Source organism: Notechis scutatus, chromosome 5 (assembly GCF_049901735.1).
Source record: "Notechis scutatus isolate UNSWTSFEM ecotype Mainland chromosome 5, rNotScu1.2, whole genome shotgun sequence".
In the NCBI taxonomy this organism is placed as follows: domain Eukaryota; kingdom Metazoa; phylum Chordata; class Lepidosauria; order Squamata; family Elapidae; genus Notechis; species Notechis scutatus.
This window is the reverse complement of record NC_142013.1, coordinates 113,235,003-113,262,023: the sequence shown is the minus strand read 5'-3', so window position 1 is coordinate 113,262,023 and position 27,021 is coordinate 113,235,003. Positions and strand designations below refer to the sequence as shown.

General features: G+C 42.1%; 1 protein-coding gene across 5 annotated transcripts in view; it reads right to left on the bottom strand.

The window, feature by feature from the left end:
* DGKH (diacylglycerol kinase eta) overlaps positions 1–27,021 on the bottom strand; it is a 110,124-nt gene that overhangs the window by 36,372 nt on the left and 46,731 nt on the right. For 4 of the 5 annotated variants that reach the window (XM_087967581.1, XM_087967579.1, XM_087967580.1 and 1 more), the window contains exons 3-8: positions 24,236–24,316; positions 17,788–17,892; positions 17,167–17,299; positions 10,010–10,116; positions 8,510–8,635; positions 2,480–2,582 (exon numbers count right to left, since the gene is read on the bottom strand). In XM_087967581.1, coding sequence (XP_087823707.1) covers positions 2,480–2,582; positions 8,510–8,635; positions 10,010–10,116; positions 17,167–17,299; positions 17,788–17,892; positions 24,236–24,316 — 655 coding nt within the window. Of the gene's footprint in view, positions 1–2,479; positions 2,583–8,509; positions 8,636–10,009; positions 10,117–17,166; positions 17,300–17,787; positions 17,893–20,190; positions 20,357–24,235; positions 24,317–27,021 lie in introns of those variants that run through there. The other variant, XM_087967582.1, reaches the window with a different exon arrangement.

Here is a 27,021-nt window from a genome sequence, read left to right as displayed (position 1 = left end):
TGCCCTCCCGGAGGCTTGAGGGAATCCTCTGCAGCCTCCGGAAGCTGAAAAACGGGCCTTCCGGAAATACCGGAAGTGCCCATTTTCAGCTTCCAGGGGGCCTCTAGAGCCCAGGGGAGGCTGTTTTCACCCTCCCAGACGCTCGAGGGAAGCTTCTGCAGCCTTTGGAGGCTGAAAATGGGCCCATTTCAACACTTCTGGTATTTCCAGAAGGCCCGTTTTTTCGGCCTCCCGAGGCTGCAGAGCCTTCCCTCGAGTCTCCGGGAGGGCGAAAACAGCCTCAAACAGGCTGAAAATCAGCTGGGAGGCACGCGCATGTGCAGTGCAGATAAGTTTGGATGGGGTTCGCATGCCGACACTAATGGATTTGCGTGGCACCTGTGGCACACGTACCATAGGTTAACTATCACGGCCTTATACCGTTTTAGACAAATGGCTGTCCAATCTCTTCTTGAAAACCTCCAGCGATGGAGACCCCAATAGTTTCACTGATCAAGTGTTCTCGCTGTCAGGAAATTTATCCTTAATTCCAGATTGCTTCTCTCCTTGATTTCTTTCCGTCGGTTGCTTCTCAACTGGCCTTCGGGTGCTTTGGAGAATAGGTTGACCCCCACTCTTCTTTTGTGCAGCCCGTCAAATATTGGAAGTGTTGTGGTTCGCTGGCAGCCTGTGCAGACAGCAGAGGAATCGGACAGCGGGGAAGAATGGGGACTGGTCAGGGAGTCTGGAGAGGACTCGGACGAGGGTCCTGCGTCCGATGTGGAGATGGGGCCAGGACCATCTGGGAGTGGGGTGCTGCCTCCAGAGTCTGGCAGCAGTGGGGCAGAGGACCCAGGGAAGCCTGTTCTCAGTGCACCTGCTAGAAGGTGAGAGCAGCTGAGACAAAAGGGGCAACTCGGGAGGAAAGCTGGGATGTGATTGCCCCTCCCATAAGGTATAAGGACAGGCAAAGATGACAAAACCTTTGCAGGAAGCAAAGTCATTCATTCGGTTTAGATTCATTCTTGAAGCTCTTTGTTCTTCTATTGGTTTTCTTTCTAGTTCATTCAACACTTCTGTTATTGGCAGCACTTCGTAGGGAAGAAAGGTGGGTGCTTATCTCGAGGAACTGTTTTGAGGTTCATTACTGGCTGGGAATGAAAATAATTCCCAGCGTTGCAATAAAACAAGACTTGTTTTTAAAATAAGTGTGTGCGTAATCACGGTCTCAAAAGCCTTAGTCAGAACAGGAAGACTGATATCATGTGTTCCCCACATTCCTTTTTTTCATTAAGTGAGACATACCCAATTCCAGCAACCATTCTTCCTGTGTTATAACTCCAGTCCCTTAATCATCTTTGTTGCTCTTCTCTGCACTTTTTCCAGTCTCAACATCTTTTTTGACATCATGGCAACCAAAACTGGATGCAGTACTCTAGGTGTGGTCTTACCAAGATACTATAAAACGATATTAAAACTCTTTTCTTTTCCATTAATGAAGGCCAATATGTTTTAGAACATAGAAAATTCATCTCTGTGTTTGAATTTACGGCAATCTGCCAGGCCTCCACAAATGGAAACCTAATTAGAAGCATGAATCTGAGCGTTCGTATCTTAAGTGTCATTAATTCTCTTTATTTTAATTTATATGGACTTCGGCAAGAAACTATCTTCATATCCACATTCTGCTTGAATTGTGTGATGACCCGAGGCATGGCACAAAGGTAACACAGTCATGTAAGTAAGAAGAGTCCCTTTAATACCTCCAACTTTGCCCCCAATCCCAGGTTACTTTCGGCTGGAGAAAAAATTCTCCCGAGAACAATCTTTAAGTGGAGGAAATTCAGTCCGAAAACAAAGTACATACAAACTGTAAATAAAAATCCACACAAACCACACTGCAGCAATTAACTTGACAGGGGAGGAGAAGGGATTGCAGGCTTGAAAAGCCAGCAAAACACACACAGTTGGGAAGACCCCAGGACCCCAGATAAGCCTTGACAAATACCAGATAACTCACAATTTGCTCTCAACAATTTGCTGTGCGCAACCTCCCTTTTTAAACACTGTGTTCCCAGCTGCAGCTAATGAAGGGAATCAGGGCCCTTTCCTCCCCCATAGCCATGCAACTCACATTGCTCCTTTCTCCATTCCTCCCTGCATGCCCAAGGATGAAGAGCGGGTGGGCTTGGATCTTCCTCTGAATTCCCTCTGCCTTGCTCTACCTCTCCCTTCCCTGCCCAGCCGGACTTTGCCCTTCCCCAGTTTCTTCCACAGCCAACGGAGCCACACTCCCACTCCCTGTCAGCTGCTCGGTCTCCCCCTTGGAATCAGATTCCGACAGGGGCATGACAAATTGCCTCCCTCTCCCATCGAAGCTTTTCTGGCGTTTTTGCAAACTGTCCTGCACCGTTATCCACATCATATGTTGTGTGCAATCCCTGTGCATAAATCATACATGTGAAACACAATCGTACATCTGCCATATCAATATACATACCGTCCGAATCTATGCTGTTCAGCGCTGTGGGCGGAATAATTGAGACTTTGCACTGGCCAAGGGGACACTTTCGCGGATACGAGTCTCGGCACGCCGTATGTACCTGGAAATGGTTTTATAAAATGGAGGAGCCGTGGATTATTAAAACATTTACGAAATGGAGGTTGATTTTAGGGCGAAAATGCAAATCTGAATACAGAACATCCTTGACTTATGACCCTAATTGAGCACAATATTTCTGTCACAAAGTGAGACATGTCTTCAGTGAGTTTTGCTCCCATTGTACAACCTTTTTCGCTGCCGTGGTTGACTGAATCACTGCAGTTGTTAAGTTAGCTACACCCAGGAGTGGGATTCAAAAATCCCAACAACCGGTTCTCTGCCCGGTTGCTGGGTGGGTGTGGCCATGGTGGGTGTGGCCTACTGGAACTTCCGGGAGGGCCATTTTTTGCCTTCCCCAGAGTCCAAAGGCTTCCCTCGGGCTTTTGGTTGGGCAAAAACAACCTCCCCCGGGCTCCGAAGGCCCTCCGGAAGCCAGAAACAGACCCGTTTCCTGACTTCCAGAACTCCCGGAACGGCCGTTTTTCACTCTCCCAGAGCCTTCACGTGGATCCTGCACTTACCTATATCCAAAATGGGCCACGTGGAGACTCCTCGGAGGGGCAGAGCCAGCCGGTTGGTTCAACTACCCGGTTCGGCGAACCAGATATAAATTTAACATCCAGTTCGCCTGAACCGGCCCGAACTGGCTGAATCCCACTCTTGGCTACACCATAGTGAAGTGACTTCCCCTTTGATTGTTCTCAAAAGGGGATCATGTGACCCTCAGGTGATGCTGCAACCATAATAAATGTGAACCAGCTGCCAAGCAACAGAATTCTGATAATGTGAGTAGGCTCTATTGTGGTTGTTAGGAATGATAGTCACCTAACAGTTGGGTTGGCAATATATAAACCAGGTTAGTAATTTAATACTGTATCTTTAAGAGAATGCTGTAATTGTGATTGGCTGAGGTTCCTCCAACGGCCATAAGATGGAGCCAGAAACCTGGTTTCTCTCTCCTTGCATTTCCTGTTTTGCCGCATTGCCTGATCATCGTTCTACTCGGATTGCTGTGAGTTTTGCAACTGTTAGCAAACTCCGTTTCCTGAACTCTGTTTATAATACTTGACTTCGTTTTTGGATTCTCCCTGGACTGATATTAACTGCTTTAACCATGTATGATTTGGACTGTTTGTTGGACTTTGTTTTACCCATTTACTGGAAGTAAAACCTACATTTTACTATTCAGTGTATCTGAATGCTGGTTGTGGGTTATTCAACACCACTCTCACTACGTTTCCCTGAGTGCACTCATTCTCCTAACGGGGAACGCCTTAACAGTGGTCATTAAGTGCAGTGGTGGTATTCTACCGGTTTGGCCTGGTTCTGAGCAGCAGAGACGGAACCGGTTTTCTCCGCTGCTCTGCTGTTGGGCCCACCTGCCCGCCCAGGCTTCCATACTCACCTTTATCCTCTGAATTTGAAGTGCAGTTGCTTTGCTTGGTACACAGAGTGCTGTGCGGCAACTGCCGAAGCAACCGGGATCGTGCAGGCTTGCAGGAGGTGAGTTAGAACACCCACTGAACCGGTGGGAAAAATATTTCAATCCCATGACTGATTAAGTGAGGGTTTAGGTGTATTTCCAGAGACAGTCTCATCTGACAGTCTCTGTAAGAGCAAAGGGTCCTTCGCACAGATGTAGAACAGCTGTTTTCAAACCGAAAGAGCTATTTTCTACATTTTTCTATGATAAAAATATGGGTGTTTTGTTTTTTTCATTCCAGGCCGATCTGGGTGTTCCACACCTGTCAGATGGAGTTTCTCTGGGGCTGGGAGGATTCTCTCCATGACCTCCCCCTCCTCCAAAACACAGCCACGTTTCCTGTCTCCAAAGTTGCCTAATTCAAACTCTGCCCCCAGAGAAAACTCTGGGCAGGTGCAAAAGCCCTCTGTGAAGCTGAGCAGACCACACAAAGAAGGGCTCGCCCCTTGTTGTCGTTGTTGTTAGTTGCGAAGTCGTGTCCGACCCAACGCGACCCAACGGACAATGTTCCTCCGGGCCTTCCTGTCCTCCATCATCTTCTGGAGTCCATTGAAGCTCACGCCTACTTTAGAAAATACTTTATATTTTGCTTTGGGGGCAAATACAAATCTGTAATAAAAACCAGATCAACCCCAAATATGGAATCTTATCTTTGCTACTTGGCAAAATTCCGAGCAAGGGGTCAGATATTCCCGCTCCCTCCTTAAATTCATTCCATGATTGTTCCTAATTTCATCGTGAACGGCTCTTAGATGTTAGTCCTTGACTTATAACAATTTGTTTAGTGACCACTCGGAGTTACAACAGCACTGAAAAAAAAGGGGTCTAGGACCATTTTTCACACTTGTAATGATCATTGCAGTGCCCCGTTTTGGTTCCCAGGTAAGTGCAGAGAGTGTCATGCCCTTGTTAGAGTCGGACTCTGAGGGAGGGGAGGAACAGCCAACAGGGAGTGGAGGTGTGGCACCGGAGGTTGTGGAGGAAGCTGAGGAAGGGCAGAGGCCGGCTGGGCAGTCAGAGGAAGAACCAGGCCTATCCCCTCTGCATCCTAGGAGATGCAGGGAGGAATGGAGAAGGCAACAACTTGGCTTACGAGAGAGGAAGAGGCCATGATCCCGCTCATTGATTGCAGCTGGGGAGAATAGTATATAAGAGAGACGATTACAACACAACATGGCCAGAAGCAAAGCGTGTGTTATTCTGGGCTGAAGTTATCTTGGTTGGTTACCTTGGTTGGTGGACATGTGTACAAGTGAAAAAATACATATATGGTTGGAAAAGATGATACAACAGCATATTGACTTAAAACCTGAAATACTCCTGTTGGGGATTTTACCCGAAACTTACAGTAAAGAGAAAGTATCATTAACTGCAGCTGGAATTATATTTGCTCAAAATTGGAAAAGCGAAGAGATTCCTACTGATGAAAATGTGATTAGAAAAATATTGGAATGTGCAGAAATGAATAGATTAACACTTGCAGGAGTGAATATTATAAGGTATGGGAACTATTTTAGTGATGGCTAGAGAAAAAGTCTGAAAGCTAGAACTAGCTAATAGACTAGTGAAATATAGGTTTATAGAATTAAACATGTTAGGAAGAGGAGTGTTATAGTAATAGAGATAGTGTATATTAATAAGATAAGAATAAGAATGGAGAATTAATACCAAAATAATGAACATGGTAGTAAATTTTAATTGATATTGCACAAGATTTTTGTATCCAGACAACACACCATTAAATGGAAGATGAATTGTATGTACTTTAAATAAAATTTTAAAAAATTACAAAAAAAAATTCTTGCTAAGTTTATATATTTTGACTTATCGTAGAAGTATAAAAGACAATATCTATGTAAAGCCAATTTTAACGTAGCAATCAAAACTTAAATCTTAAAAAAAAAATCCATTAGCAATTAGAAATGCACTGTTTGCCCATAATTCAATAAATGCGTATAGGAGACAGCTACTTATCTTGTCTATTTTTGATGTTCCAAAAGTAATAAAAGGATACAAAGTAGAAAACAGAAGTCATGTTAAAAACAAATTTTAGGTTGCAGATCCATTTGTTTAGACTTCAGTGCCTGATTGCTTTTAATTAGGTAAGCTGTTTGGTCTGGTCCAGGGAGAAAAACATGCTTAAAAATGATAAATGAAGCCAATATGGAATCAAATTAAATTAAATTAAACCAGATTAAAGTAATTGGGTTAATGGGGAGGAATGGCACAGAAGCTTAAAAGGAAATCAGACAGCTGACAGGCTACGAAGCAACAGCTCTGGCAAATAGCTCGCCTCCAAGTTCTAAATAAACAGTTTATTATAACATCTAAAGGTTCGTCCAGACTTTCTTTTGCCATTTTCTTTATTAAAAGCATTTAATAAACAGTTCTTCAAAAAAACACAGGAAAACAGCTGAGGGATTAACCATATAAGAGTCAGTTGAAATATTTCTATGGGGGATTCTACCCGAAGAATACAGTTTAAGGAAAATGCATATTTAGTTATTCATATATTGACTGCGGCCAGAATTGTATTTGCACAAAATTGGAAGAATGAAGAGATACCTACGGAAGAGGGTGTGATTAGGAAAATATTAGAATGTGCGGAAATGAATAGATGAACATTGACAATTAAGGAGAAAGAGCAAACTGAATACTATAGGGCCGTGATGGCGAACCTATGGCATGCGAGCCGCAGGCAAACTTATCTCACAGTGCATGCGCGCACCTCACAGCTGATTTTCGGTCTCCCAGAGGCTTGCGGAAAGCCTTTGCAGGCCGAAAAATAGGCCCGTTTCGTCACTTCCTGTATTTCTGGAAATACCAGAAGTGATGAAATAGGCCCATTTTTCAGCCTGCAAAGGCTTCCTCAAGACTCTGGGAGGCCGAAAAAGGCCTCAAACAGGCTGAAAATCAGGTGGGAGGCACAGTGCAGGTAAGTGCAGGTAAGGGGGCGGCATGGGGGATCTCACAATTTTTGGCACAGGAGCCCAAAAAGATTAGACACCATTGCTATATGGTATGGGATTTATTGTATCAATGGTTAAATAATAAAAAAGGAAGCTAGAAATAGGGAAACAAAATAAAGATGATGTGTGAAAAGTGATAAGTTAATATGATGGCCAACTTGTTGAATATTACTATGTTAATATTGTATAATTGATTGGTATAATGGATAGGTGGACATAACTATGTTAAATATCGCAGAATTAAGATGTCATGAAGGATGTTATAACTTTGATTACTGTTTAACCAAGATGCTTGTACCCAGGCAACACACTGTTCAACTGAAGATGGAACGATTGTATTAAAAATAAAAAATTTCTGACAAAAAAATGAAAAAAGAGTCAGTTGATCAGATTAATTCTGATGAGGGAGATCTTCACAAATCAATAAACATAGCTTTGACTTATAGCCACTCATTTAGTGACTGTTCAAAGTTACCAGAGCATGAAAAAGTGACATGACCATTTTTCACACTTAGGACTGTTCCAATATCCAATCACATGATCAAAATTCAGAGGCTTGGCAACTGGCATGTACTTATGACAGTTGCAGTGTCCTGGGGTCACGTGATCCCCTTTTGCGACCTTCTGACAAGCAAAGTCCATGGGGAAGCCGGATTCATTTAAGAACTGTGTTACTACCTTAACAACGGCAGCAAGAAAGTTTGTAAAATGAGGCAACATTCATTTAACCACAATCGCGCTTAGCCACGGAAATGTCACGCTCAACTGTTGTCATAAGACGAGGACTACCTGTGCCTTTTAAGTTGCGGTAACTTAAGCCGTAAGTAGTAGGACCCTAGTCAATGAACCCTCAATGAGATCTGGCAACATGCATATTTCAATTAAGCTCCCCCTCTGCGCCATTAATAGAAACAGCGTTACAATGGATAATGCAATGTATTTTTAGGAAATGGAGAGCTTTAGACAAATCTACACTCTGTGTAGACAGTGAGTGAAAGCAATCACGATGATACTCCCCCAACACTGATGACGTTACCTAGGGGGGTAATGAAACGTCTGCGAGAAAACCACAAGCCCCAAAGACACCACAGTCACAAACAAGCCTGCTGGAGTCCCATTCCTGTTTGTGTGTGTGCTGTGGCACCCATAAAAAGGTTCAAGCACACAACCACAACCATCATTGTGACTCTTTTATCACCACCACTGCCCTGCAGACCAGTGGTGGGATTCAAATTTTTTTACTACCAGTTCTGGTGGGCATGGCAGGGAAAGGAGACTCTAAAATCTCCAGTCAGAGGTGGGATTTGCCAGTTCTCCAAACTACTCAAAATTTCCACTACCGGTTCTCCAGAACTGGTCAGAACCTGCTGAATCCCACCTCTGCTGCAGAAGTCCATGCTGTTTGGTCAACTCCCTTGTCCCAATCCAGGAGAACATCTTCACCAAAGGGCAATCTCAACCACCGCCCAGACTTACCATGGTCTTACACCACAGGCACTTCCAATCTTGCAGGCGGAGAACACTGCCACACGTTTTGTCACACACTGCACATTTGGCACTGACCGAAAGATTGCCTTCTAACCACTGATGAGGCATGGCTACCTAGAGTGGAGGTTTATTGGGAGTCAATGGGGAGGAGAAAGAAGGAAGTTTAGCTTCCATCCCTTTTGATTTCAATCTCATCAACACTAGAGGTGGGATTGGCTGGTCTCTCTTCATACTACTCAACTCTGACCCAAAGAGATCCACTCACAAGGGGCCTTATTCCCATGTTTTTCCTTTATCATGCACTCAGCCTTGAGCTTTATAAAAAAGAATGTGGGGTACAAATTGATAAAGATGAGGATCACAATGAGGACAAGGATGAGGATGAGGACAAGGTTGAGACTTAGGTTGAAGTTGAGGTTGAAGGTGAGGATGAGGATGAGGGTGAGGACAAGGATGACATTGAGGATGAGGTTGAGGTTGAGGCTGAAGGTAAGGATGAGGATGAGATTAAGGATGAGGATGTTGAGGTTGAGATTGAGGGTGACAATGAAGATGAGGTTGAGGTTGAGGTTGAGGATGAGGGTTAGAATGAAAATGAAGTTGAGGATGAGGATGAGGTTCAAGTTGAGGATAAGGTTGAGGGTGAGGGTGAGGGTGAGCATGAAAATGATATTGAGATTGAGGGTAAAGATGAGGTTGATGTCGAGGATGAGAATAAAAATGAGGATGAGGTTGAGGGTGTGGATGAAGTTCAAGTTGAAGTTGAGGAGACAGGTTGAAACTGAGATTGAGGGTGGGGATAAGGATGAAAATGATATCGAGGTTGAGGGTAAGGATGAAGTTGAGGTTCAAGTTGAGGTTGAGAATGAGAATGAAGGTGAGGATGAGGATGAAAATGATGCTAAGGTTGAGGATAAGGATGAGGATGAGAGTGAGACTGAGGCTGAAGGTGAGGTTGAAGTTGAGATAGGTTGAAGATGAGGAGTATAGATGAGGATGAGATGAAGTTAAGGTTGTGGTTGAGAATGAGGTTGAAGATGAGGATGATACCAAGGATGGTTGGAAGGAGAGCTACTGTATTTATTCAGAAGCTGAACAGATACCCTCAACATTTCATTGGTGGCATTATACAGCTGCTCATTCTCAATCCTTGGCCACTAATGTTCTTTCTTCACTACTGCAAGACCAGATGGAGTATCAGTCCTAAAATCTGGCCATTCTCTGCAGCTGGGAATGAAACTATTATAGACATCTCCAACCCTGCTGGAAACAAATCTGTAGCTCCCCAGAGCCTAATTGAAAATAATCCAAGGTTTTCTTGGTGGTAAAGTTACATACCTAATTCAACAGGACATCATGTGCTAAAAACATGTTTGTTAGACAGGACCCACAGCGAGCTAAAATTCACCCTGCCTAATGGTTATTACGGGCAATTGTTTTTCAACAAAAACTGAAAAATAGGATTTACTGTGTGTTGCAAAGACTTACACCATCTTCATCCTCAATGATATCTCTTCCAATTGAAGTCAACGTTGTCCATTTGCAATTATTTATTGCCCGAACGGCACATCTTTTGTGAGCCTTGAACTTGCATACTAGGAGAAAGGAATAAATATATTTAAAAAAAACATACATAGGTTCCTGAGAACATTATTTCCTTCAAGGTCACAAAATCTATCTTCACCAAATGTCCATTCATAGGGAAGGATTTGCTTTCAACCTTCACCAATTTACACATAGTTCTCAACTTACGATTAGTCGCTTAACAACTGTTCAAAGTTATGGTGGACCTTCCCAGAGCTATTTACAACCCGTTTTCCAAGTTAAGATGATTGCACAAACACACACAAATCAAGAGAATGAGGACCACATATTAAGTTCCAATTAAGCTGATTTATTGCTCCTGTCTATATACAAGAATCTAATCCATTAACTGTCAGTCTAAACTGGCGATAAAGAGTTAATGGAATTGAAGAAGGGTTGGACTTTGACTGCTTGTGACAATGCAATGACTTCAGGTTGATTCCCCTTTTGACTCCACCTCCAAGCTCTGCCTGTCAACTCGTAAATCATTCCTATGCCTGTTTCCAAGTTGCCATAAGAAGAAGGGGGGGAAGGCCTGAGGGAGCAGTGCGCAGATGAAGGCCAGAAGCACATTCCACACTTATCTTGTGGAGATTGTAGCCTAGGCTACCGGATCTTCTGCCCGGGAAAATCTTTCATTGGAGAATGTGATTGATGATACCCAGTCCGTGAATGTGTTTTGTTGGAGAATCTGATTTATAACAACACCCAGGGTCATAGGTAATAGTAAATTACGTGTCTTAGAGTTGGCTTCATATGGGTTAGTGCCGGACATGTTGCTCCTAATAAATCTTCTGGATTCCTTTGAAGCTTGACTCGAGGCTCGTGATTTAATTCCGTGATGGAGAACCTATGGCACGCGTGCCAGAGATGGCACGCAGAGCCATTTGTGCCGGCACGCGAGCTGCAAGCACCTCACTGCGCATGTGGACACAATTACAGCTGATTTTCACCTGGTTTGAGGCCTTTTTCGGCCTCCCAAAGGCTTGAGGAAGGCTTCTGCAGGCTTCTGCAAGTTTTGTAGGCCGAAAACTAGCCCCGTTTTGTCACTTCCGGTATTTTTGGAAAAACAGGAAGTGACAAAACGGGGCTAATTTTTGGCCTACAAAGCTTGGAGAAGCCTGCAGAAGCCTTCCTCAAGCTTTTGGGAGGCTGAAAAAGGCCTCAAACTGGCTGAAAAATGTGCACATATGCATAGGGGGCGTGGGGCGGGGCACGCATTGCTTTCTGGGTGCTGAGCGTGAGTGCGAACATGCAAGCGCGTGCACAATTTTTGGCACAGGAGCCCAAAAAGGTTAGCCACCACTGATTTAATTAGAGCAATCGTCGGAACCCTAACACTGCCTCTCTTTCTCCTAAATGCACATACATACACACCTGCATACACACCCTTTATGGCCGTTTGCACCGTCTTGAGGTCACATGGTCACAGTTTGCAATGTTTTTTACCAGTTTCTGTCACTGGCTTCCAATTTCTGGCAAAAATATGACTATTGGGGAAAACGGATTTGCTTAACAAGCATGGCATTCGCATAAATGACCAGCGCGAAAAATCAGATTCGGTCACACGATGCTTCAACTTACGACTGTAATGACTCAGAATCGTAATTCCAGTCTCAATTCCAGTCATAAGTCGAGGATTGTTGCTCCCTTGGGCATTCATCATACAGTTTAGCTTCCAATTCCCTGAACATTTTTATTCCTCTTCTGCGCATTCTTTCTCGGGCCTCGGCATCTTCTTCGTATCGTGGTGACATCTTTATGTGGACGGCTACTCCAGCTTTAGTCCTTAAATGGAAATTTATGACCAGGTTCTCAGAAAGGGTCAAGCTATCGGTCATTGTATGGGGGCGCGATGGCTCGGCCGTTAAAGACGCTGAGCGTTATCAGCTTTCCGGCTCACAGATCGGGTTCAAGACCTGAGCATCGCACAAAGGGGTGAGCTCCTGTTCCTTGCTCCAGCTCCTGCCCGCCTAGCAGCTCAAAAGCATGACAATGCAAGCAGATAAATAGGTACCACTTCAGTGGGAAGGCAACAGCATTTCGTGCGCCTTTGGGGTATAATCATGCTGAACACATGACCACAGAAAATGTTTTTGGACAATGCTGCCTTCCTCGGCCAAGAAACGGAGATAAGCACCATGCCACAGAGGGGGACACAACTGGACAGAGGAAAGCCTTACCTTTCATTGTTATCAATGCCATGTGTGTTCCCCAAGCAAAATGCATGCTACTTGATCTATTCAGTTCTGTTTAGGCATAAGTATCACACACACCCACACACCCACAGAGACATACACACACACACACACAAGAGAGGCTGCTAGGCAGTCTCTTTGTAAGACACCTTATGAAGCCAAGACGCATAGCATCTGCACTCTTATACAAACAAGGGCTGAAAAACCACTTCAAACCTTAGCCAAGTCCTGGATAATTATTATTTATCACAATAAAAGCCTGTTGCTTGCAAGCTTTCCCTGTGCAATTCAGCATCCCAGAAGTTTCAAGTTGATAGCTTTCCAAGAACAGCTGCTTCTCCAAATGCCTTTGTTGGTTCCAAAGAAAGAAACATTAATCTGACGAGATGCGAGTCCTGTGACTTGTAATTTAACATGTCAGGAAGCGTAACGCTTGCCCAAGCGTATTATTTCAATAATATGGGTAACTGGATTTTTAAAAACCCTGCAGATAGAATCCAAGAATTGTACAAGGAATGAATCAAGGAATTCATTTAAGGAGAAACTTCCTTAACAGTGAGGACAATTAACCAGTGAAACAGAAGTGGCCTCCAGAAGTGGTGGCTGCTTCATTACTGGAGGCTTTTAAGAAGAGACTGGACAGCCACTTGTCTGGAATAGTATAGGATCCCCTTGAGCAAAGGGGTTGGACTAGGAGACCTCCAAGGGCCCTCCAGCTCTATTATTATACTGTATATTCTAAAAATTCAACATCATGAGTCAAAGTCTAAACTCTGTGGACTAGGGAGACAATGATAGCTGTGTTCCAATGTTTGAGGGGCTGCCCCAAAGTAGAGGGGGCCAACCTATTTTCCAAAGCTCTTGAAAGCAGGGCAAGAAGCAACAGATGGAAACTAACCAAGGAGAGAAGCAACTTAGGGACTAAGGAGAAATTTCCTAACAGTGAGAGCAATCAATGAATGGAATAGCTTTCCTTCACAGGTTGTGGGTGCTCCATCGCTGGAGGTTTTAAAGAAAAGACTGGACAGCCACCCGTCTCCAATGGCACAAGGTCTCCTGCTTGAGCAGGGGGTTGGACTAGATGACCTTCAAGGTCCCCCCCAGCTCTATTCCGATGAATCCATGCATTGATTATTCCTCAGCTGCATGCGTGCACAACCTCATAGACATCAAGATCATCAGAAGTGTCTATGGAGATTCTCAGTCCTCCAGGTCCTGGTTGTCCCAAGGTGCTTTTTTCAAGAGGCAACTGGATTTTCTGGTTTATCTTTGAAGAGGTTTCGCTTCTCACCCAAGAAGCTTTTTCAGCATATTCGGAGTTCAGAGCTGAAGACACTTCTTGGATGAAAAGCGAAATATCTTCACAGAAAAACTAAGAAAGTCCAGGTTCCTCCTGAAAAAAGCACCTTTGGGACAAACCATGACCTGGAGGACGGAGAATCTGCATGGATATTCCTTTGAAAATGTTTTACTTCTCATCCAAGAAGCTTCTTCCATTCTGGAGAAGAGGAACTGAAGAAGCTCCTTGAATGAGAAGTGAAACTTCTTCAAGGAAAAAAACAAGGAAGTACAGTTGCCTCTTGAAAAAAGCATTTTTGGGATGAACATCAAAGGTGATAATACCACTTTATACTGCACTAGTGAAGCCACCTTTGAAATGTTGTGTACCGTTCCGGTCACCATGATACAAAAAAAGATGCTGAGACTCTAGAAAGAGTGCAGAGAAGAGCAACAAAGATCATTAGAGGACTGGACACTCAATTGTATGATGAAAGGTTGAGGGAATGAGGTATGTCGACCTTATCAAAGAGAAGGACCAGAGCGACATGATAACTGTCTTCCAGACCACTGAACTGGAGCAAGCTACAGATAGTCCCAAATTGGCTTGGGACAAGTGGATGTCATGCCCTCGTCGAAGCCTGAATCTGAGGAGGAAGACGAACAGATGTAAGGGAACAGGAGAATAACTCCGTTGGCTGTGGAGGAAACTGGGGAAGGGCAAAGTCCGGCTGGGCAGAGGGGAGTGGTAGAACAAGGGAGAGGGGGTTCAGAGGAAGACCAAGACCTCTTCATCCTAAGCTGTGCAGGGAAGAACGGAGAAGAGAGCAACGTGGGTTGTGTGGCTTATGAGGGAGGAGAGGGCCCTGATTCCCTTCACAAGGCATATCTGGGAAGGGAGTTTAAAGGAGAGGCAGTTGGGAGGGACGGTTGTCGGGAACAAATGTTGAGTTCATCTAGTGTTGGCTGCTGTTATCTGAGTTCTGACATCTTCCCAAACTGGTTTGATTTACTGCCTTGTTACTTCATTTCTGGAACTCCTATCTTGCTCTGCCAGATTTATTACCTTATTTTGTCTTGTTGGATTTATAGATAGATAGATAGATAGATAAATTTATTGTCATTGTACTCAGAACCTGAGAACAACGAAATAAGGTGCTCTTTCACAACATACAACTGAACAACACCAAAAGACATATACAAATAACAATGTAAAACAAATTAAAACAATTAACAATTAAAAACTATACAACCAGGATATATATATGTTAAGACCACCAGATTCATAACTCTGCATTTAACCTGATCACAGCACTTGGGTAGAAGCTATGTTTAAATCTACTTGTCCTGGCTTTCAGCACTCTATATCGTCTTCCTGATGGTAGGATCTCAAACAACGAGTGGCCTGGATGTGAAGGGTCTCTCAAGATCTTTTGTGTCTTCCTTCTACATCCCATGTTATACAAATCCTCCAATGAAGGAAGAGAACATCCGCTGATCTTTTGTGCCCTTTTATCACTCTTTGGAGTGCCCTTTTCTCCACCTCTGTACAACTCCTAAACCACACACAGAGGCAATAGGATATAGTTTAAAGTTTTCAGTTTACAACGTTTAGATTGGAATATCTGCAGACAAAGGCTGTTGCAGGTTCGTGGGAGAGTTTTTCTTCAGACTGGAAAGTAACTGGATCATTGGAGGCAAAGTAGGAGCTAATAAAGGAACTCATTCTTATTCTCTGGCTGTGTTGCCTTTCTGCCATGCCCCAGGTCATCACAGTGGAGTTCATGGAGACCACAGAAGTCACATCACAAACCACATGATGGTTTGTTTAATTAGCAAACAGGAAGTGAAGTTATTTGATGCCCCAATTAATGGAAGCACGATGACACTTCCGCACAGCAACACTGCACACAAGATCATTGTTAATTCTTGCACACCAGGGAACACAGGCAACACACCGGCCCATATTCTAGGTAGTCATTGTTTAACTATGACAATTTAAACCTAGCAACTCCAAGCGCTGAGCAGACTGCAACGGACAAATGACCTCCCTTCCTATTTGCTAGTTAAACAAAACATTGTGCGAGCGTGACTCACAATGTTACTTCCATGATCTCCACGAACTCCACTCATCCCAAGCCAATTGTGAAAGTGTGCAAATGACAACCGCAGGACCTGTGGCCATTGTAAAGATGCATTGGTTGCAAAGCTGAACGGTGATTAGGTGACAATGGGATGTTGCAATGGTTACCAATGCCAGGGTTGGCTGCAAAACTGGGAGGGTTTTTTTTTTTTTACACCATTGTAACTTCAAACAGTTGCTAAATGAAGTAGTTGGTACGTGAGGACTATTCATATACATTGTTCCTTCAACCAGGCTACAAACTCCTCACAATCCAAATCAATCACACAGGGAATCAAGCTATTCTCCAAAGCACCTGAGGGTAGGAAAAGAAGCAATGGAAGGAAACTAATCCAGGAGAGAAGCAACTTAGAACTAAGGAGAAATTTCCTGAAAGTTAGAGCAATTAATCAATGGAACAACTTGACTCCAGAAGTTGTGAATGCTCCAACACTGGAAGATTTTAGAAAGGTGTTGTATAGCCATTTATCTGAAGTGGTAGAGGGTTTCCTGCCTAAGCAGGGGGTTGGACTAGAAGACCTCCAAGGTCCCTGTTATTCTATTCTATTCTATTCTATTCTATTCTATTCTATTCTATTCTATTCTATTCTATTCTATTCCATTCCATTCCATTCTATTCTATTGTTATTCCATTCCATTCCATTCCATTCCATTTTTCTATTCTATTCTATTCTATTCTATTCTATTCTATTCTATTCTATTCTATTGTTATTCCATTCTATTCCATTCCATTCCATTCCATTTTTCTATTCTATTCTATTCTATTCTATTCTATTCTATTCTATTCTATTCTATTGTTATTCCATTCCATTCCATTCTATTCTATTCCATTCCATTTTTTCTATTCTATTCTATTCTATTCTATTCTATTCTATTCTATTCTATTCTATTCTATTCTATTCTATTGTTATTCTATTCTATTCTATTCTATTCTATTCTATTCTATTCTATTCTATTCTATTCTATTGTTATTCTATTCTATTCCATTCCATTCCATTCCATTCTATTCTATTCTATTCTATTCTATTGTTATTCCATTCCATTCTATTCTATTCTATTCTATTCTATTCTATTCTATTGTTATTCTATTCCATTCCATTCCATTCCATTCCATTCCATTCTATTCTATTCTATTCTATTCTATTCTATTCTATTGTTATTCCATTCCATTCCATTCCATTCCATTCCATTCTATTCTATTCTATTCTATTCTATTCTATTGTTATTCCATTCCATTCCATTCCATTCTATTCTATTCTATTCTATTGTTGTTCTGTTCTGTTCTGTTCTGTTCTATTCTTCTTCTGTTCTGTTCTATTCTATTCTTCTTCTGAAGGAAGACATTCACCGACACAACAAACAAAAATCACCCCTCCGTTTAAACAAGGGACTCGTACTTTGCATTTTCGTGCTAAATGATGATTCAGTGTGGACTGATTTACCTTCGCAAGACAAACCGTGGGAAGTGACTCCAGAGAGGCTCTCACGGCAGACGTTGCAAAAAGTGGGCCTCGCGTGGGAACAAGCATACCAGTTGTGCATCCCTGAGAAATGTTCCACGTTAAACTGGGCTGCCTGATTAAAAATAAAAATTAAAATTAAAGAGAGATTTCCAAGTTGCGAGATGAGCGAGAGTTTACAATCACCGCATCTTGGAGAAGTTCGCCTTTCCAGCAAACCAACCCACCAACCAACCAACGAAAACCCCTGCATGACATTCCTTCTTTCGAAGCAAAAACAGAACAGGCTAAATATAAACCTCCAATCGATGCTCAGCTCGGTTTTTGTGGATTTATTAAGAACACAGACATTTTTCTTTCCTATTTTCTGCACCTTGATAAAGAGACAATCCTGACTCTTTTTTAAAAAAAAACAAATTATTGATTTGTTTTGACTCTTGATGAATGTATCTGTTCTTTTATGTACACTGAGAGCATTTGCACCAAGACAAATTCCTTGTGTGTCCAATCACACTTGGCCAATAAAAGAATTCTATTCTATTCTATTCTATTCTATTCTATTCTATTCTATTCTATTCTATTCTATTCTTCTCTCAAGTTTACCTCATAATGTTCTCGGGACTGGACAGACTTGAGAGAACTAATCCAGTCTTCCATCTCTTTTCTGTTCTCTGCACACAATATCAACCTTCGGAACGGAGTGATGATCTGAAAAGGATCGCTTAGGTTAGGATTGTAAATTGCTAAAGGGAAGGCAGGTCCAAACAGAACATAAGAGTTTTTTTAAAAAAACAACAACTTCTTTTTATCTGACACATAAATGAGAACACTCCCCTTCGTCACCGTTGTAAGAGCAAATTAACCCAGCAGCTGCAAAGGTTTCGTTTCTGCATATTACAGAACAAAGTAATTTATCCTGCATTCGATTTGTACACACCCAGGGAAAAATCAGAATGTTTTTTTCAGATTTGCTTTAAAAACACATCCGTAAGTGTATACCCTAGTAACAATGATAAATCTTTCTTAATATCCTGCATTTGACAAGTACACAATGATCTAAGGACTCGTGTAACCAGAGATTGGCATGCTCACCAAAACGCAGCACAACCTGACAGACGGGACAGGGAAAGCTGTCAATCATCAGAGTTGAATGACATTCCCATTCAGTTGGGTCCCCCTTGCCAAATCTTAAATTCAAATATAATCTCCTCAGTCTGAAATTCTTCAGGACGAGTCAAACAAAGACAAAACAATATAGTATTTATACCTCCGACTTCCAAAAAGCAGTGAGGTTTAGACCATGAAGCAAAGCACATTTTTTTTTTTCCATCCTGGTTAGATTCGTTGCTTGCGATATCTTTTTCACCTCTCTGGAGCTCTCATTTTGGAAAGCTTAAACGATGGCATAATCTATTTAAGATCCCCAGAACATGATTCCAGATTCTGAATGCCATGTCGAGATGCACTAGAAGACGGTCTGTTTGATAAACCCGGTTTAAGCCTCTTGCAAAAATAGCAGATCTTCCTGGCCAACAACTTACCCAGTCTTCTTCTTGGCAGCGTGTTCGCTCTTTGCTGCTCTCCACAAATGGCACTAACACATCAGGCGAGATCACTCAGTACGTAGGTACAACACACACACACACACACACATACAGCCCCAGGGTCACGTGCAAACAGTAAAAACTCCTGAGCATTTTCATATAAACAAACAGAAGGATCTTTTTCCGTCCTTTTTCTTGCTCCATTCAAACCCTCAGTATCCGTTCCTTTTCCTGAACGTCGGCGAAGAAGAAGTAGGGAATCTCATTACGGGGGGTGGGGTGGGGAGAAAATCATGCAGTCAGATCTCCCCTTTTTTTAAAAAAAAGTACGGCTACCTCCTCAACGTACGACCACAATGGAGCTCAACATTTCCGTTGGTAAGTGAAACATTTGTTGTAAGTGAGTTTGCCCCGATTGTATGGATTTTCCTGCTGCATTCGTTGCAATCCCTGCAGTGGGCAAATTAGTAACCCGGTTGTTAAGAGAATCTGGCAGGCACATCGTAACTATGAATGGCCACTAAATGAACCGTTTGTAAGTCAAGGACTACCTGGGCGTGGTGGTAAACACGGCGACTATGCTGCCAAATTTGCATTTCTTGCTCTGGGTTGGAAGAAATAACCCGGAGAATGGACACAATTGTTCACATTGTGATCCAACCCAATCATCAAAAGAGATTCTTGGCCAGAAACTGGAATATTTTGTGTGTCTTTTTTTTAAAAAAGCAGCTGCATTTTTTGCAAGGTGTGAACCCATGAAAACCTTTCCTGGCTGTTTCTGCATCCATTCTGCCTTCACAATTTTTTTTCTTTCCATTTTTTTCTCCCGCCAGCTTAGCCTCCAAAACAACTGTTGCCCCTTTGCAAAATTGCAAGAAGCCTGCCTGACCAAGGCATAAAATACCCATCTCTTCCGTTCAATTTTTTTCTACCATTCCAATTTTCTTCTAGGAAGACCAGGTAAAAATTTTAAACAAACCACTAAATGAAAATCAACCACATTTTTTTTTAAATAGGCTAAGAGTTTCCTAAATATGTATGGAGATTGTCAATCGTCCAACTCATGGTTATCCCAAAGGTGCTTTTATCTCCCGAAATAGCAACTGGATTTTCGTATGTTTTTTTTCTTCCTTGAAACTGTTTTGCTTTCTCATCCAAGAAGCTTCTTCAGTTCTGACCTGAAGAAGAACTGAATGGAAGAAGCTTCTATCTTGGATTTGGAACACATTTTCAAGGATGGGGGGGAGGGAGAACCCCAAAATAGGTCCAGCTGAAAATCACCTTAGGGAGTTCCTTGCTGGGACTCTTGGTCATACTGGGGAAATTGGAGGTTGAACTGTGATATCAACCAAATTGGATTCCCAGTTAACCATCTGTTGCCTTCGACAAAAGAAAGAATGAAAGAGAGAGAGAAAAAACAGAGGGGAAAGATAATGGACCCCTTCTGCTCACCTTTGCTTACCTGTTATTAAGTTCCTTCTTCACCCACACCCAAGTATTAGAAAGAAGATCGCAAGGAGGACTTGAGTTTGGACTTCTGGGAACAAGTACGATGAAGAAATGAAGCCATCTAGCTCCAGAAAAACTCATAAAGTATCCTCGGGTCCACCTTCTCTCTCTCTCTCTCTCTCTCTCTCTCTCTCTCTCTCTCTCTCTCCTCCCCCTCCTTCCCTCCCTTCCCTCCGGTCTCCTCCCTCCCTCTCTCTTTTCTCTCTTTTCCTCTTTTCTCTCCCTCTCCCTATCTCCTTCTTTCTCTCTCTCTTTCTCCTCTCTCTCTCTCTCTCTCTCACTCTCTCTCTCTCTCCCTATCTCCCTCTTTCTTTCTTTTTCTTTTTCTCTTCTCTTTTTCTGATCCTTTCTCTCCCTCTTCCTCTCTCTTCCTCTCTCTCTCTCTCTTTCACTCTCTCTCTCCCTCTCTCCCTTTTTTCTCTCTCTCTCTTTCTCCTCTCTTTTTCTGTTTCTTTCTTTCTTTCTCTTTTTCTCTCTCTCCCTCTCTCCCTCTTTCTTTCACCCTCTTTCTTTCTCTCTCTTTCTCCTCTATTTTTCTCTCTTTGTTTCTTTTTCTCTCTCTTCCTCTCTCTCTGTCTCTGTCTTTCTGTCTCTCTGTGTGTCTCATTCTCTCTTTCTCTCTCTCTCTCTCCCTCTCTCTCTCTCTCTCCGCCCTACTTAATTCACAGCATTGTTACCGGGAAAAATGGGAGGGAGCACTCGGTATGCCACCTCGAGATATTCATCTCGGGATCTCCGTCCAACAATCAGATAAAAAATGTACAACAGGGGATCTTGGCTTAACACACACTCACGCCTGTGCATTGTGTACGGCTCACAAATCCACTTCTGAGAAAGATTGTGCTATTAACTGTTGTTTGAAGAAAGGGGTTTTGTGAATGGATATGATTTACACGTTCAGAGAAACATGGAAACATTGACGGGATGTCGATTATCGTAATGAGCAGATTTAGCACTTATAGGGATTCTTCGCTCTTTGGGCAAATTGCCCAAAAAAGCCAACACAGTCCTAGGCTGCATTAACAGAAAGATAAAATCCAGATTACATGAAGTGTTAGTTCCATTTTATAAAGCCACCTTAGGAATTCTGCATCCAGTTTTGGTCGCCACAATATAAAAAAAAAAAAAGATGTTGAGACTTTGGAAAAAGTACAGAGAAGAAGAGCAAGTAAGGCGATTCGAGGCCTGGAGACAAAAACATAACAAAGAACAGTTGCAGGATTTGGGTTTGTCTATTCTAGGGGAAAAGAAGGACTATGGGGGACATGATAATATTGTTCCAATATTTGAGGGGCTGCCACAAAGAAGAGGAGGTCAAACTATTCTCCAAAGGCAGCACAAGAAGCAAAGGATGGAAACTAACCAAGGAGAGAAGCAACCTGGAATGAAGGAGAAATTGTCTAACAGTGAGAAAAATTAACCAGTGGAACAGCCTGCCACCGGAAGTTGTGGATGTTCCATTACTGGAGGTTTTTAAGAAAAGACTGGACAGTCATTTGACTAGGATGCTATTTCTCCATGAGGGTGACTCTTTCTGATAATATTTTTTTAAAAAAAATTACATTCCCAAGGCCTTAAAGGAAAGGAAGTACAGCTTTTCAAATGAAATTTGGCTGTAATTAGTAGGGTTTGCTTCGGTTCGTAGAAACGGACTGCATGTCATATCTGGTATGCTTTCTAAGTTAAAAAAAACAAAGCAAACCTTTGGAATACTGTAGATTCCTTGTAATAATTTGTACCATTCACAGTGCGTATTTCTTGCATATTCACCCCTGAGTTTGGCGAATCTTCAACTGAAGATTCTCGCCTTGAGTATATATATTTTTATATATATTTATTTGATTTGTCAATTGTTTACAAGATAATAAGTACAAGTGTATACATAGTTGTGAATATATGAAATGGGTACATATAAGAAAAATAAAAGAATAAGAGAAACAATAGGACAGGGACGGTAGGCACGTTGGTGCGCTTATGCACGCCCCCTACAGACCTCTTAGGAAAGGGGTGAGGTCAATAGTAGACAGTCTAAGGTTAAAGTTTTTGGGGTTTGGGGAAGAGACTACAGAGTCGGGTAGAGTATTCCAGACATTGACCACTCTATTGCTGAAGTCGTATTTCCTGCAATCAAGTTTGGTGCGGTTTACTTTGAGTTTGTATCTGTTGTGTGCTCTTGTGTTGTTATGGTTAAAGCTGAAGTATTCATTGACAGGTAGGACATTGCAATGTATGATTTTATATACTATGCTTAAGTCGGACCGAAGACGGCGTAATTCGAGGTTTTCTAGTTTTAGAATTTCGAGTCTGGTGGCATAAGGTATTCTACAACGAGTAGAAGAGTGGAGAACTCTTCTTGTGAAATACTTCTGTACTTTCTCAATTGTGTTAATATCACATACGTGATAAGGATTCCAGACTGATGAACTGTATTCGAGTATTGGTCTAGCAAATGTTTTGTATGCTCTGGTTAGTTTCCACCCGTTGCTTCTTGTCCTGCCCTCAGGTGCTTTGGAGAATAGTTTGACTCCCTCTTCTCTGGGGCAGCCCCTCAAATACTGGAAGACTGGTCTCATCTCTCCCCCTTGGTCCTTCTTTTCATTTTCCCATGTCCACAAAGCCCTTTTTTTTTTTCCGAGTCAAACCAATCAAAAGCAATAGAAACCAGAATGTCCGTCAGTGAAAACAGAACTTTCTTCGTAAAGACCAACCGGGTGATTTGACGCGTTATCTGATCGAGGTAAGAACAGAACGGCTGTACTTCAATAGGACAGGTGAAACGGCCCTCTTCCGTTGATGCCAAACGAGGGGGGGAAAGGGGGCTATGGTTTTCAGAAATCCAATATTTAACCGAGGACAGGGCTAGATTTCGGGCGATAAGGAGTGGGCGCGCCGAGAGACAAAGGGTTGGTGTGGTTTCTTTCCAAACCAAACACCTGAATGGCTGTGAAGGATCAAAGGATGGTATGTATGTACAGAGGAGGCTCTGGGGGGGATCAGAGGAAGGGTCATAGGTGGAGATAGGACCCAGCTATGGATGGAACGGACACGAGAGTGAGGGATATGAATTCTGATTTTTTAAAAAAAACGTTTTCTCTTCATTTCTGTGCCTTAAGCAGCCTTACTCCTCCCTCTCTACAGAAGGAAGGAGGGTCGCGGGGGGGCCTGCCCCAGACAAAGATTTAAAACTGCTTTTACTTTTCTCTGTGGGAGGAATGGGGTCGGGGGAGTGGGGGTGCAGCTTTGAGCAGCTCTGCAATAGGAAAGGGGTTGGAAATGCACATTCTTAGCGAGGCAGAAGTTAGCACCTTAAACCGCTAGCCAGAATATTAGGAACAAGAATAGCGTGGTGATCCAGGGCGTGGCACAAAGGCAACACAGTCACATAAGTAAGAAAAGTCCCTTTAGTACCTCCAACTTTGCCCCCAAAGTTCAGGTTACCTTTGGCTGGAGAAAAAAAAAAAACTCTCCCAAGAACAGTCCTTAAGTGGAGGAAATTCAGTCCGAAAACAAAGTACATACAAACTGTAACTAAACTGTAACTAAAAATCCACACAAGCCACGCTGCAGCAATTAACTGGACAGGGCAGGAAAAGGAATTGCAGACTTGAAAGGCCAACAAAACACACACAGTTGGTTAAGACCCTAGGACCCCAGATAAGCCTCGACAAAACAAGATAACACACAATTTGCTTCCAACAACTAGCTGTGCAAAAAAATCCCTTTTTAAACACTGTGTTCCCAGCTGCAGCTAATATAGGGAATCAGGGCCCTTTCCTTCCCCATAAGCCATGCAACTCACATTGCTCCTTTTCATTGCAATATATTATTCCACTTAACATTGGCATTGAGTTATAAACTCAGATAAAATACAATATATTGTTCCAATAGATTATTCAATTGACTTTTTCTTTACTTCTTCTCCCTGTTCTTGGAGCAAAAATCAAATTTTCAAAGCTTTCGGTGGCTTCTTAGGAGCCTACAATAAGCAGGTCACCTACCGTGAAGCTGTTGTTGACGTTTTTGGTGCTCGATTCAGCCACGCTGGCATCTGAGAGGTCAACCTCATCGAATATTAAGGACTGTGGAAAGAAAAGAGAGGTGCAAGTTCAATCCCAGCCAAGCTCCTCTTGTTCATTACAGGCTGAACCCATTAATAAATCTAAGAACTGTTAGCCTGAATTATGCAAAATGCAAAGCTCTTTTCTAAAAGAAAAGAAAGGAAGGAAGGAAGTTAAGATGTTTAAGCTCTGTCTCTCCACCTCATAGAATAGAATAGTAAAATAGAATTCTTTATTGGCCAAGTGTGATTGGACACACAAGGAACTTGTCTTGCTGCAAATGCTCTCAGTGTACATAAAAGAAAAGATACATTCGTCAAGAGTCAAGAATCATCAGCTACAACACTTAGTAATAGTCATAGGGTACAATAGAGTAGAGTAGTGGAGTGGAGTGGAGTGGAATGGAATGGAATGGAATGGAATGGAACGGAACAGAACAGAACGGAACAGAACAGAACAAAATAGAATTCTTTATTGGCCAAGTGTGATTGGACACACAAGGAATTCGTGTTGGTGCAAATGCTCTCAGTGTACATAAAAGAAAAGATACATTCATCAAGAGTCAAGAATCATCAGCTACAACACTTAGTAACAGTCATAGGGTACAATAGAGTGGAGTGGAGTGGAATGGAATGGAATAGAATAGAATAGAATAGAATAGAATAGAATAGAATAGAATAGAATAGAATAGAATAGAATAGAATAGAATAGAATAGAATAGAATAGAATAGAATAGAAAATTTACAGAATGGAATAGAATGAAATGGAATAGAATAGAATAGAATAGAATAGAATAGAATAGAATAGAATAGAATAGAATAGAATAGAATAGAATAGAATAGAATAGAATAGAAAATTTACAGAATGGAATGGAATGGAATGGAATGGAATGGAATGGAATGGAATGGAATGGAATAGAATAGAATAGAATAGAATAGAATAAAATAGAATAGAATAGAATAGAATAGAATAGAATAGAATAGAATAGAATAGAATAGAATAGAATTCTTTTATTGGCCAAGTGTGATTGGACACACAAGGAATTTGTCTTTGGTGCAAATGTTCTCAGAGTACATAAAAAGAAAAGATACCTTCATCAAGAGTCATCAGGTAAAACACAATGATAGTCATTGGGTAAAATAAGCAATCAAATCATACTAGGAAACAGCCAATATAAATTGTAAGGATACAAAGCGACAAAGTTACCGTCATACAGTCACAAGTGGGAGGGGATGGGTGATAAGGAGTGATGAGAAGATTAATAGTAATAGTAGTGCAAACTTTGTAAATAGTTGGACAGTGTTGAGGGAATTATTTATTTAGCAGAGTGATGGCATTTGGGAAAAATCTGTCCTTGGGTCTAGTTGTTCTGGTGTTCAGGGCTCTATATGGTCATTTTGAGGGAAGGAGTTGATACAGTTTATGTCCGGGATGTGAGGGGTCTGTAGATATTTTCACAGCCCTCTTTTTGACTCATGCAGTATGCAGGTCCTCCATGGAAGGCAGGTGGGTAGCCATTGTTTTTTCTGCAGTCCTAATTACCCTCTGGAGTCTGTGTCTAACCTGTTTGCTGAACCAAACCAGACGGTTATAGAGGTGCAGAGGACAGACTCCATCATTCCTCTGTAGAACTGGATCAGCAGCTCCTTTTGGGCAGTTTGAGCTTCCTGAGTTGGCGCAGAAAGAACATTCCTGGTGCTTTTTTTTTATGATGTTTTTGATGTTAGGTATCCCATTTAGGTCTTGTGATATAATAGAATATAGAAATGTGAAGGTCTCTACTGTTGATACTGTGTTGTCTAGTATTGTAAGAAGTGGTAGCATGGACGGGTTTCTTCTGATGTCTACCACCACTTCTACGGTTTTGAGCCATTATCCTTATGTATTATTCAAAATATATCATCATCATCATCTTCTTCATTTAATGACCCCATAATCGCTTGCGAGGTGGAGTCTGGGCAACTGAGTGGAGCTAGCTGAGTGTTTTACTTGCCAGGTGCCCTTCCTGTTGCCAATGGGGAGTTATAGTCATCATGCCCAGAAAGAGAAATATTTGCCTCTAGCTAGGATCGAACTCATAGCCTCCCGATTGTGAGGCGAGAGATTCACCTCTAGGCCACCACATCACTCCATATTATTCAAAATCTGTACTTATGAATACATATGTTGTGATATGCAGCAGCTTCCCCCTCGATTTAAAGCTTTTCCTATATACTCAGAACAACCAGCATGATAAAAAACTATGACTGATAAGAATTTCCCCCCTAAAATATTGGATAAAACATGAATATAGACACTGTTTCATCTGCAAATGGATTTATCTTTATTAAGCCACCAGGCTCTCTCTCGAGCCCAAGGTATAAAGATAATTTCACGTTTTAGAGGATTAGAAATGGTAGTGTTCTTTTCCTTAAATGCCTTTGTAGCAGGAATAAGGAAGAGCTAGTTTTCCAGTTCCTGCATTGTTCTCTGATTCTTGGCAAAGCAAAATCTTTCAGGGGGGAAAAAGGTATATTTACCGTTTCTAGATCTCTTTTAGATCATGCCAGTTTTAACCCAAGGTCAATTTGAAAGGAACACTAACAATGTAAATCCGACCTGCATTCACTAGCTAGGCTATCGAATAATTTCTTCGCAAAATCCAAAGCCAAATGTGCAATCTTGGCTTCTTTTGAGTGCCTTAGAAAGTTATGCTATAAGTAGAAGGAAATGGAATAGTTGCAAGG